Source organism: Chinchilla lanigera, unplaced genomic scaffold, assembly GCF_000276665.1.
Source record: "Chinchilla lanigera isolate Chin_1 unplaced genomic scaffold, ChiLan1.0 scaffold00079, whole genome shotgun sequence".
Classification (NCBI taxonomy): domain Eukaryota; kingdom Metazoa; phylum Chordata; class Mammalia; order Rodentia; family Chinchillidae; genus Chinchilla; species Chinchilla lanigera.
The window spans coordinates 7,833,878-7,847,326 of NW_004955480.1; the positions used below are offsets into that span (position 1 = coordinate 7,833,878).

At 43.3% G+C, this 13,449-nt stretch overlaps 1 protein-coding gene across 1 annotated transcript in view; it reads left to right on the forward strand.

Annotated features, from left to right (window-relative positions):
- Window positions 1-5: 5 nt before the first annotated feature.
- The window catches only part of Tapt1 (transmembrane anterior posterior transformation 1), a gene marked incomplete at its 5' end in the record, with an annotated part of 59,066 nt that continues 45,622 nt past the window's right edge, over window positions 6-13,449 (forward strand). Inside the window, 2 exons of the mRNA XM_005402514.2 lie at window positions 6-84; window positions 10,639-10,769. Coding sequence (XP_005402571.2) covers window positions 6-84; window positions 10,639-10,769 — 210 coding nt within the window. The remainder of the gene's footprint in view (window positions 85-10,638; window positions 10,770-13,449) is intronic.

The window sequence follows — 13,449 nt, forward strand, 5'->3', positions numbered from 1 at the left end:
CCGGGCGTCGCGGCCCGGCGGGGCCGAGGGCGGCGCGCAGCGCGCGAAGGGGGCGCGCGGTGTCTCGCGGATCTTCGTGCCAAGGTGACTGTTGCTGCTGCCTCTGCTGCTGCTGTGTGTTTTGAGCGAACTTGAACCCGAGGAACCTGTTAACTTGCCCTCCAAATAGATTATTTCCCGGACGCGGCTGACGAGTGTGGAAATGACCGGGAAGTTGAGTCGTTTTTCCCAGAACAGAAATATTTAGCGCTCCTTAAAATGCTACATGGGAACTTTTTCCTAAACTGAAACTGCCACATAAGAAAATACGAACCGCACACGGACCCTTCCCGTGACGCTTTGAAGCGTGTTGTAATACAGTTCCAGCGAGGTCTAGGGTTAAGGATGGCTTTTAAAGAATTTTTTACAAATTACGTTTGTATTCATATTGCAGTTGTGTATTAGGATTGAAAGGAAGCTTTTGAGATGTATGTTTTATTTAATATAGAGTGGTCGCCTGGTTTTAATTCTTATATAATTCTGAATCGTGTAACAGCAGCTGAACCATAACTCCGTTAAATCTCTTCCAACTAAGAAATTGATTCTAATACAGTTGAATAGGGGCTCCAATAGCCGGTATTTCCTGCAAGTCAGGCAAATAAATGTTTAGGTTGGCCTACTGCATCATTGATTGTGCTTGGGTGTTGCAATTATGGGAGTACTTAAAGGCTGGTTAGAGGAGGTCCTACTTGGCTTGCTAATTCTAGGAAATGGGCGTAGATTTTTGAATAGGTCCACATCTTTGAAAACTTAAGACTTTGAAAACTGTAGACTGTGCCTCGTTTGGTCTCCTTCAGTTAACCACTTAAAATTTCTCAACCCTACTTTATTTGGTTTAGCTTTTGGTTAAACACTTGCTTGCAAGGGTATTTACTTTCTGAATTGGCAGGCTCTAAGGAAGATAAAATATTAAATTCTCAGCTGTCTGTTTAGACTTGACCGTTGAAAGTACTCTTGTGCAAATAGATGTGGCCAGGTTTCACTATAGTTTCTTTAAAATATTTCTGACTTTCAGGAAAGCCAACGTTTTTCGAAGCCGTTTCGTTGTTTGCATGAGAGCAAATGAAGTTACCAGGGAATAGCACCTGCTTATTTCTTGGTTCTTCTGGGAAGTAGCCGGGATGGGTATGGATGCTGGGACTTGCGTAGGTGTTATCATAGCACGCACTCCTTCGCTAAGGTGGTTCTCTGAACCTGGTGCTCAGCTTGTAACCCACAGTTGCACAAAGTCCTCCTGAGAGAAGCTTCCAGCTTCAGCCGTTGGCATGGTCAACTCCATCGATTCTGTGTGAGGAGAGATGACGGTGGCCACTCCTGTTTGTTAAGTCACAGTAGCCTGGGGCCAGGACCTAGGCGAACACCCCGGAGGAGGTTAAGCTTGGGCCTTCCTGTGGTCTCCCCTGTCTGATGATGTCCGCTCCGCATACAGCTCTGGCGCTGCTGACGCCCGCCTGTAAGTGATGCTGCCCTTACACAAGCGTCCGCACTTTGTTAGTGTTCTTTAGCCACTCTCCTGACACTCTGACTCTCCAGGGCTGCTCCCTTGCCCTGATGTGTGACCTTTCCCCTCTCTTTTCCAGACTTTAGAAAACTCTCTGCTGGGCCTGAGGGCGTTTGAGTAGCACCCCACCTAGTGTCAGACGTAAAGCACTGCTGTCTGAGTCTGGCCTGTCCTAGGCGCTCCACTCTGTAGTTACTCCCCTGCACTTGTGCTGTTCTCTTCTGCAACTTAGGGCAGCCTTTGTCTCTCCTTTCTGAAAGTCGTATTCATAGTGTGTTGGTGGCCTGACCATCAGTTAGTTTCAAACTCCCCCCATCAGGCTCTTGGGAGACGATTGTTGGTCAGTTGGATTCCATAAATGAATATACAGTTCAAGTGCTTAGCCGTAATTTTTCCACCTGAGTGACATAACGTCTGATGAATGTTCATTTTGTTGTATTCTTGTCCTTCTGGATTTGTGTAGAAAAATGTACATATATATTAGTTCATGTATATACAGCAGTATGTACTGTGTGTGCTTCTCTACATCCTCTAGTCTTTTTCTTTTCACTCTTTTATTACTTAATTCTCAGAGCTCTCTTTTTGACGTACACCTCTCCTGAAAGTAGACTGCAACTTGTCTCCCTTGTTGCTACTTGCACCTTAACATGGAGATGGCTGTTTTATCATTCCCATCTGTGGGCACTGGCCTTGAACTCTGGGAATAATAGTCATTTAAAAAAAAAAAAAGACCTCCTCTGCCTCCTTTGTTTTTCATACTACCGATTTCTTTTGTATTTTTGGCATAAGACCAGGTGGTATTCCTTATTATCATGTTCTTGTATGTTTTTAACTCTTGACTCACCCACTCAAGTTCTGAGAGAGTTTCTGTATAGCCACATTCACCTTGGGAATCTACATTCAACAAGTCAACTTTGAACTAAGAATTAGGCAACCTGTGTTCTTGGCTTGATGCACTTGTTGAATTGCTTTGTAGACCCTGTGCTTGCTTTGACTGCTTGCCTAATCCATTTGGCTCTGTTTCATAACCCTGCTACTAAACAGTATCTAAATTATCTGAGTTGGTTTAGTTCATATGGAAACTTCACAAAAGGCTCCGCATAAAATAAGTGCAATACCTACCAATGAGCATGAAACAGTGCTATGGAAAGTGAGTGTGTGAAATGCATCAGAGTAGGTCTTTCTTGTAAAATAAAAAACCTTAAAGTACAGTCCGGGCAAACGGTATTCTTCCTAGTGGTGACTCTTAACTTCCAGAGCTGAATTGTATCTACCTCTTGTTTCTCCTATTTGTCTTTATTCATCCTTAGACCTTCTTTGTAAGAGGTAGCTAGGCTGTTGCTATATACTTCAGGCTGGCCTTGAACTCATAGTGATCCTCCTGCCTCAGCCTCCTCAGTGCTGGGATTATAGGCATGCACCACCACACTTGGCCCCTAGTGATCTTTTTAACAGTTCCCGCAGAAGATTTGCAGTAGGGAAAATATTTCAGCCATTCATATTCCTTGTGTTCTATCATTTATGTAATCAAAATTTTAGGTTCTTATAAATACAACTGTTTTATTGAGATAATTTTATCTTCACCTCCCATAGAATACATTATATAGTTATTTCTGGCCTCAAACTCAGCTAATTCTGAAATTATGCTATACAGTTATTTTTATTTACAAAGGAAAGTAAAAATAATTAAAAATCTTCTGGGAAATAATTTGGAGTAACCACAAGCCTAAGACAAATAAAGTAAAATTACCTTCGCTGAAAAGCTGATGTTCTGCTTTTCAAATTCTCACCCGTTTTGCGTAACTAATATGCATAGACTAAACAATGAAGAGTTACTTACTTGGATTTTTGATCAGTTCATTATCTTGGCGTTTTAAAATGTTAAATTTCAACCTAGTTTACTTTCCAAAATTTAGCCCTATCAGCTCATTTGTGTACCTCTTTGGGGAATATTTGCATGACACACGTCTCTAGAAAGACTCTATCGTTGCAGGTATTGCTATTCTGTTCCCATTTTTTTGGTTTGCTTAGGAACCTTAAGACCTTGGAAATAGTAACTCAGTTTTTTATATTGGTTTTTTCCATCTCTGAATTCAAGAATATTGTACCAGTTCTTTACTTTGCTAAATGAGATAATATACATTTTTGAAGCACTTAAAAGCTTGAGTGTAATGTGTACAGTGGTTTGGTTACTTACATTTGACTTAGGAGGGCAGAATTGCTATTTTATTGATTCCCAGAAAAGTTGAGTCCTAGTTGGTCTTGAACAAGGGAGTACAGCAATAAACTTAATTTTTTAGTGTAAACATAGTAAAATTTACCAAAGCTTTCAGTTACTTAAGACTGGAGCTTTGCATATTTCATATTTCTTGACTGTTAAACAGTATTACTTTCCAATTTACTTTTTAAATGTGCAATGCTATTTTCAGAAGGCTATATTTAGCCATATTACTAAACATACAAATATATTTGTGATTACTCATTACTTTTAATTAATACTTTTTATCCTAGGTTCTTATTTCTAAAATAAGCTATCACAGAAGATAAACATAATGTTTCTTATTTTAGGGGCAGAAAAGTAATTTGTACTATACTTTTCTTAAATTTAAGGTCCTGGATTACAGAGCAGTTCTGTGGTAGATGAATATTAAAATATGCCGGAAGAGTTGGTCTAAGTTTATGATTGGTATTATTTTCCTTATATTAAATATCCACAATTGGCAAAACTTAATTCTTCTAATATAGAAGCACTCATGTTATAATTACTGAAATGTCTCTAAAAAACCTTTTTCTTAACATTATTTCTGCATAAGAACTAAAAGTAGTTGGCATCCAAAAGGTTAAGTCAGTGTTTGGAAAAGAAATGTTTGTATTATTTTATTTTAGAAAAGACCACTCTTAAAATGGAAAGACAGATGGTTGGCATAACCAAAGAGAGTGACTCCTTTGCTAAGAAGGAAAAGAAATGCCACCAGAGTAAGGAAGAAGTTGAAGTGTACCTGAGTTCTCTTTTTTTTTAGCCTTCCCTTTTTTATTAGTGTATGTTTGTGATACACAACAAATGCCTTCATCGTAGGGAAGTGGTGCGTATACCTAGGGGATCTTGTCCTATTTACTTCCCTTCACTTCCGCTCCCTTCTGTGTGCCCCACCCATTGCCAGATCTTCTTCTCATCTTCACAGTATCTTTCCCCGTTTCCTGTCTTTTATTTTGCTTTTTATTTATACTTTAGGTTTCTCACATGAGAAATATGAGGTGTTTCTCCTGTGACATATATGCAGTATTTAACCTGTGCCTGCCGTATTTTACTTAGCACAGTGGTCTTAAGGTTCATCCATTTTCTTACAAATGACTCACGTTTCTCTTTCCTGATGGCTGAGTAGTATCCGTCTTGTATGTATGTATACCATGTGACCACATTTCTTTATCCATTCATCTGCTGATGGCATGTAGGCTGCTTTCGGGACTTAGCTATCACGAGTTGTGTGGCTATGAACATTGGTCTGCATGTATCACTGTCTTTAACTCTTTCAGGAAGATACTAGAAGAGGTATTGCTGGTAAAGAGTGGTACCAGCAGATTGAAAACAGTAGTCTTCCTACTGTACTGCTATGGGTGGATATACCCAAAGTCACAAGACAGATAAGTTCAGATAGGTCTGTAAGAATACTAGAAAACAGCATTTAACAGCACTGAAACTAAGGTGCACTTGGCCACTGAAGATGGAGTAGCACACGGTGAAGTACAGCCGTCACCAGCAAGATGGGGAGAAGACCAGACAAGCAGCAGGTCCCGACCCCAGGCCGCACGGTGCCCTCCTGTCTTCGGGTGGCACTAGGACTTCTTGTCTTGAAGTGCTTGTTGAATAGATGAATAAAGATGATGTAAGGAAGAGAGCTTGCTGGATTTGTAGTTCAAAGATCTGAGTTCTAGTCCCATTTTGCCTCTTAACTTTTCGGTAACTTTGGACAAGTCGCTTAACTCCCTCAGTTTCTTCTGTTGCAAAGTGTGCGTGCCATTAGCTGCTCTCTTTGGCTCTCATAATTGTGACAGCTGTGCAAAGTAATGCCCGCAAGACCTTTGGCAGCTGTCTCATGCCTCAGAGTGGAAGGTTCCTAGTTGCTTACGCAGAGCCACCTTTCCAGGAGTTGGTGAGATAGAGGTAAAATAAAGCTGTTCGGATATTCAACACCAGAAAGCTTGGGTGTCTTTCTGGCCAGCAGTGCTGTATCTTTTACAGCCTTTCTGGGGCTCATCAGTGTGGTGTTACTTGTGTGCGAAGACAACATTTACACCCAGGACTCTCGCAGGTCTGGACCTCAGGAAGGGAACGATGGGATGCGTGGTTCTTGCTCTCAGATCATTCAGGGTCTCGTAAAGTGAGTGACAGCGCAGCTTCATGGATGTCTTGCCATGGGAGCACAGAGAAAGGGGGATGGAATTCTCCTTTTCCTGAAAGAGCCCAGGACTTATTTAATAAAAACTCCTGAGACAGTGATAAGTGACATAATCTATGGCAAAAAGCATGCTCTTCGTGATAGACAGCTGGGCTTTGAATTTGGGCTCTACACTTGCTTCCTGGTGGCCTTGGAGACTTCAGCCTCTCTGTTCCTTGGTTTCTTCACCTGCAGAATGAGTGTAACTACAGAACTGGTTTCATGGTTGTGAGATCATGTGTTCCATATATGCTTTTATCATTTCATGCTTTACCATTCTCCAATGTAACGTCTAAATTGGTGCTTGTAATAGAAAGTATTATATTTCTAGGGGAAGAATGCCAACACAGTATTGTTTTGTATTTAGTCTAGTCAAAACACTTTTATTTATGTTGTATAATTAGATGTTTATAGAAAACTAGTTACTGAGGTTGTATAATTTGTTAAATATACTGGTCATGTTACCTTTCACCCTTAGAAACAGGATTGCAGAAAGAGTAAACACTGGGCCACTTAAACAGGGCCAGATTGGTTAATATTACAACACCTGTGGAATCAGTGAAATGCAGTTCAGGCATAGTGTCATGCTCTGCGGTGTTCAGTGCTTGCAGACAAACACTGTCGCTCAGCGAACTGTGTGGAAGGCAGGCGGGAAGCAGGTGTGCAAGAACCACTCTGCACGCTGTCTTCCCCTCTGTGAGTTGAGCTCTGCAACCCCCCGGGGGATGGACCTAACTAAGCCTAAACTGCCCGAGAGCTCCTGCTGGAACCCCTTGCCCTTGTTGTTGGTGTCAAACTTGTCTTAAGGACCATACCAAACTACCAGTGATAGTAAAAGCTCCGCACCACCCACCATGAAAGATGCCACTGTAACCAAGGCATAAACCATCTAAGCCTTTTTACTTAATTTGCTTTTGTAAATTTAAAACTATTGTGTGGTAACTAGTTTCTGTGTCTCCAACCCAGATGACACACACAGGCTACTCAGCTGCATTGGGTGCACTTACTGTGGACAGTCAGGGTCACCTGTCCCCTCACCCGGGGCCTCAGTGGCTGTGACTGCAGCCCTTTGTGGGCTTTGGTGTCCTCAGCCTTGCTGCGCTGAGTGAGGCACTGGGGCCTTTTTCTCTTGCCGGGGGCTCTCCGGTCTCAGGACAGTTCTGTCACCAGCGGGTATGCTCTTCCCTTCTAGAGAATCTGGTGTTCTCTTCTGTTGCCGCTTCTAAGTTTTGATTCTGTTTTTATTTAGCAGTGGTACTAATGTTGAACACTTTGATTACTGCTTTTTGTGTTCATATAGATCATCTTTAAATAAAGTCAGTGTTACAGAGAAACAGAAAAAAGTAAAAATTTTAATATTAGAAGGAACAAATCATCTACCTGAAAATGGGGTCCAATTTCCTTTTCTGTCATTTCCTCAGTTCTCCTGAATATCAGCTCTCTTTGCCGCCTGCCTTTGTTCTAAGGGGACTGTAAGTGAATACTATTTATTGTTCTCCCTTTCCATTTAGTCTGTAGCTTTTCAGTTTCTAATTTTGTTCTTTCTCTTCCACACTCTTCTCTGGTTTTACTCTTCCCCAACTCCATATATTTTCCCAGACATTTGTTGAGCACCTATTATATGCTGAGCCTGAGAACGCAAAGGTGGATAGAGAAAGCACATAGGAAAAGGAGTGTGACTTGCTCTAAAGGAGCATAGGCAGTGGAGATGCTGTCGGGGCTGAGGGTGGATCTGTCTGGGAGAGTAAGAAAAGATAATGTCTGAGCATGTTTTGCTGTGGACAGCTGGAAGGGAATTCTTGAGCCAAGGAGCAGTATGAACTGCCTAACATGTTGGGAAGAAAGAAAAGTAGCGTAACCATAGAATGGAGAGCTAGAGATTCAGGTGTGAGGTACAGCTGAAAAGATGGCCCTCGGCCAAGTTGAAGGGAATCTGCTGTCACCAGCCCTGGGGAGCTGACTTCTCCAGGAGGTAAAGGGAGCCGCTTCAGGACATTGGTGTTTGAGGAGAGTCGTCTGATCTGGCTGCCAGGCGGAGTTAGTATGGAAGGGAGGGAAGACTGAAATGAGGGTGTGTAGCTAGGAGGCATTTGTGGAACCATGCCCCAAGTCAGGTGGAGTATAGAAAGGAATAGTTAACAGGTGTTTGAGGAAGAAGAATCCTAGGGCTTGGTGAAAGGAGGAGAGAAGTGATCATCAAAATTGACAGTGGCCATCTAGCAGAGAGCCTTATGACACTGCTGTTGATGCTGTGCTCTGAAGTCTGACGCCAGAAGGGCGACAGGATTACTGGGAAAGGTCCTGGCCCAGTTCTCAAGTGATGAGGTGCCTGTGGGATATCCAGGTGGGGATGCCCGGGAGGCAGCTGCAAGGGTGGCTCAGGAATCAGAGATGAAGATATGATGACTTCAGGATTTAGATGATGATTTTAGCCTCAGATGTCCAAGGAAAATATGTGTGCAAAACAAAGAAAATGTAACCCAGGACACATCAGAGAATACAGGCATTCAAGGATGGCTGCTGTTTTACTGTCACCCGTGTTCTGTTAGGCTGTAGTGAGCAGCACACTGAACTAACAAACCCCTGAGGGGGAGCCACCAAACAGACTTAGGTCACAACAGTTGGCCATGTGAGAGAGAGAGGAGTGCCTCTGAGGAGAAGTAGGGTTTGGGGTCCAGCAAGGGACGGGGAGCTGCAGGGTCAGATACAGCTTAGAGATGGTGGTGAAGTGACCTTTGGGTTCAAGACTGAGAGTCCTCCAGGGTCAGTAAAATTTGTGTATGTGGAATCTTTTCTGCCCTCTGAATGGCCTATTGCTTCTCAGTTTCTACACTGAATGAACTGACGTTTGTAGATAGAAGCTATTCCAAACATTCTTTTCTTTCTAGTTGGAAAACTGCACGTAGTGTAAGCCTAGTTTCTGTGTTTCACTAGGCTGTTCTTGTTTACCGCTCACAAGTCTCTTACTCCTCTTTGCAGCAGATCTTGTTAGTTCTAGAAAGGTCTTAGCCAAAGTTTTACTCTTTGTGGGTTAGGCTATCCTAAGGCCTTTAAATCTGAACATCTGCTCATATAAACAGTAGAGTGCACGCCTTGTGTACCTTTAAGCTGTGCACCTGCAGTTGTTACTGTGCTGAAAAGGGAAAGCACAAAACACACAGTGTGTCAGTGATCCCGCCCTCCCTGACCTGGGGGGGGATGTGAGAGGCTGCTTTTCTCTCCTCTGTGTCAACCCTGGCTGTCTCCCGGTCTCACCAACTGTCCAAACAGGTTATGAGTCTGGTATTTTGAAAAGCAGGTGCATGTGCCAGGTGAGGTGGTGCACACCTGTAATCCAGCTTCTTGATAGACCGAGGCAGGAGGATTGGAAATTTGAGGCCATCATAGGCAATTTGGCAAGACTCTGTCTCAAAAAATAAAAAGGGCTGGGGATGTGGCTCAGTAATAGATTGGTGGCTTAGCATGCATGAGGCCCTGGGTTTAGTCTCCAGTACTGAAAAAAACAAAAACCAAAAAAACGCAGGTGCGTACACTTACATAGAACATAAGTCCTAAATGTAAGCAAGGCTCTTAAGATGATGCTCAGAGGTGTAAGGAAGAGCGAAGCTGCTTCGGACCTACCCTTGAGACCCACCGTTAATGTCTAAGTCTTTCTGAGGCCCATTCAAGGGTGTTTTTGGCTGTGAACACTTTCTCCCTCCCACGGAATCTTTGGCTCCTGCACTCTGAGAAGATGCACTCCGAGCAGATGCACATACGTGAAGTCAGCTTTCCTTCTGTCAGCAACTTCAGTAACATGCTTGGTAGAAGGACCACAAGACTAGCTGAGAACAGGACTTCCTCATCCGAAGTGCTGGGAGAGCGTGGCCTCCTCTAGGAGTCGCAGTGGGAAGGTGTATGTGAAGTAAGAGGTGCTGAGAGGTCAGAGACGATGTGCTGTCAGGGCAGCATGACACGCTACAGAGATCTGGGGCCTAGTTGTATCTGAGTGGAGAGCATTTATTTCACTGCGTGTGTCTTACCTTCCTCATCTGAGATGAGACCGTGGATGGATTTGCTTGAGACGACACAGGGACGAATGGGAGGATCCTTGGACAGGACAGTTGTCCTGATGTGGCTGAGGTTCTGCTTGTGCATGTCTTGGGATTACAGACCTGTCGGTGAGCCTTTCCTAGAGCAATGCTGTGCCGATGCTCTTTGGCAGGAACTCCAGGGGGCCCTGAGAAGGAAGCAGTTGCCCTGTGCTTGTATGGTTCCCCAGCGTAGTCCTGCCCTACGGCGGAGCCCGCGGGGCCTTGGCTCCCTTGGCTCTCTACATATCCATCTGATTTCTGCTTGGTGGATGCTCTCTCTTCCTCCTGTCTCTACCCGCCCAGGCCCTATATCGCCTTGAAGACTGGGGCTTCTCTGAGTCTTCTGGTTCTTAGGGACCATTCGCTACCATTTTCCCATAGCATTTTCCGTTTATACCACACAGAGCAGCCGTTCCCTCAGTCACATTTGCCAGTCCTCAGTGCACAGTTTATGTCTAGGCACAGAATTACGAGTGACTTTGTTTTGTTATGTTTGTGTTTTATGAGTGTGTCACCTGTGGCCCAGCCAGCCTGTGAGTTCCTTGATAAACACTGCTTTTTTTGTTTTGTGTCATTTTTTTCTCTGTAGAGCTTTCATTGTTGAGGTTCCTCAGTGCTGAACTAACAAGAGGGTACTTCCTCGAACATAACGAGGCCAAGTATACAGAAAGAAGAGAAAGAGTGTACACTTGTATGCGAATACCAAGAGAATTGGAAAAGGTACTGTTTTTTTTCCATTTCTAGACGTTATTTTGAAAGCTGTGTCAAAGTGTTAACTATGAAAAAAATGTAAATAACTTCAGTTGCACTTCTAAAGTATTGGAAATAATGTGATAAGTAACTTAATGTGTTAAGGGAGTAGGAATTCCCTTATCGGAAGATTTTTAAAAGGTGTATTTCTAGCACAAGAACCAGTGATAGCATATTAATAAGTTTTATAAGAAATCTTTACTACTTATTGACCTTTATATATTTGTCTCATATTCAGATAACTTTTTCCAAAGAATTCCTGTCCATTTCTGTACTCCTATAGTTTCCTTCAGGTTTATTTTATTGGAGGAAGTAGCATGGTAGATTGTTTAATTTCAGTCTTTTTAAGGTTTCAGTTAAGGTTTCAGAAAGCACAGATACTGTATTTAAAAATGTGAATTGGCAGTCTTTTCAAAGAGAAAGGTGATGTGTTTAACCTTCATCACAGAAGCATCACAGAGAGTAAGCATAGTGGTAGCAGAGCTCATCTTCCCACGCTTCGTCCCCTTTCCTGTCTCAGCCTCTCAGTCGGTCGGTCAGAGAGGACAGGAAGCCCTCCTTTACCTCAAAGCGCTGCTGCAGTTCATGAGCCTGCGTGACTCCAGAATTTCTTGTTAGAAGTAAGAAATAATTTAGCTAGTTATGCTGAAACATGTTTTCATGCTTGTATACTAACACAAAGCTTGTGATGGGTAGTCCAGCTGTTTCCTGAGAATTGGGCTCCTGTTAGGGTGGCTGTCCAGCTTTGTTGGTTTGCTCGTCAGGGCGCTGTGGTCACAGGAGGGGTGATGAGCAGTAGGAAGCAGGGACTCCGCTGGCTTGCCCTTGTCGTGTCCTTCCCGTCAGTGTGGTAGAAGGACGGCAGCCAAGGGTAGCGTGAGTCTCACCAACGCTGCCTCCCGTAGGTTGTCAGTGAGCACGACCTGCTGAAGCATTGGAGAGACCTGGCCTTGGGGATCTGAGGGGACTGTGAGGGCATAAGCATAGGTTGGAGAGAGTAGATATGCCTAGGGGATGATGGCCTGGGGGTCATTGGTCTGCTAGGTCCCCACGGCCTTGCAGCGTTCTTGGGGGGCCTGAGGGGCAGGGGGATGAGGACGGAGAGGAGCCTGGCTCCGAAGCACTGCTCCCCAGCCTGCAGCAGCCACATTGATGTGTGAGGGTGTCTAAGATTTTGTCTGGGGCAGGGAACAAAGGGGAGAGGCTTGAGAGAAAATAAAAGATGAAACCACGTCTTATATCTGAAAACACTTTTGAAAGCCCACTGTTTTCTACCATGGTAGTCATGAGGTGGGAAGGTGGAAGGGCGGAGACGGGGGCAGGATAGTCTGCTGGGGCCTGGGTTTGTCCACGACAAGGCCAGCACATTGTGCCTTTACCCATCTGGCCTCCGCCTTTGTGCAAGGGGAGGTTTCCCTCACCTATCTGAGCAGTGCAGATGGGAGGACACAGAGGCACTGGCTGCAGCCCGCAGCCAACCATGATCACAAGATACCTCAAGTAGGGCAGCAACTGTCTGACCCCCTCTGCCACCTATGCAGTCCTAAGTCTAATGCCTGCTAAGACACCGGTTCGGAGCACAGTCCTGCTTTCTGTATTAGCAAATTTAAAATAGTAGGCAACATTGCTGCTTTTTTTTTTGTCACTGTGAGTATAAACTGTCCTTTGGAAAAATGCCCACAAGAATGGACGAGCTTTAGGTATGAACAGGTATTTTTAATAAGAGTCCACCACAGGGCCCCTGTTGAATCAAGTAATCTATGTAGAAAATTACTGTGAGAGTTTTCTTTGTTTAAGAAGAATAAGAAAAGTATCAGAGGGCACTATCTATTAAGTATTGCCTATGAAGCTTGGGTTCACCGAAGGTAAGCTATATAGTGTTAGAAAAGTTGAATTAACTCTGCTTATACACAATATTTTTTTCCATGAGGCTTTTGGCTATAGCCTATTTGGCAAAATTTGCACTAGACTCTTAGAACAGTACTTCAAGAAGCTCTGTAGTATAAATGGAAGAAAAGATACCATGTATTTCAGTTTGGAGCAGTTTGTCTGTAATTTCTAAGACCAAGTGAAATACAGAGGAAAGCAGCCTTGGGTTCCAGTTTAATTCCAGGCAAGACATTTTCCATGTCTCACATAACTGCCCAAACTCACTCTAGTGTCTTTAGGATGTTTATTTTATATAAGTAGGATGCCACTTACAGCTGTTACTATAAACAGTGAGACCATATTTAGACTTTTTAGTCAACCTAAATTTTTTTGTTGGTTCCCTTTTAGTTTGCATAGTCTATATTAAAATATCCTGATTTACAAACATTTTTGTTTGCAAACAGTTTGGTCCATAAACAGAACTGTTTGACAAAATTTTATTTTTGTTTGCACACTCTACATCAGGTGACAGACACAATCATGTCTGCCATCTCTCCCAAACACAAAAAACAACAAAAACAAAACAAAACAAAAAATCTTACACTAGTATAGGATGTATGTAAGTCCTAGAAGTTTTGTGTGATGTGACCAGTTTAATAATTTATACTTGATATTTATTAATAACAAATTGGGGGCTGGGGATTTAGCTCAGCGGCAAAGCGCCTGCCTGGCAAGCGCAAGGTCGTGAGTTCGGTTCCCGGTACCGGAGAAAAACCAAAAA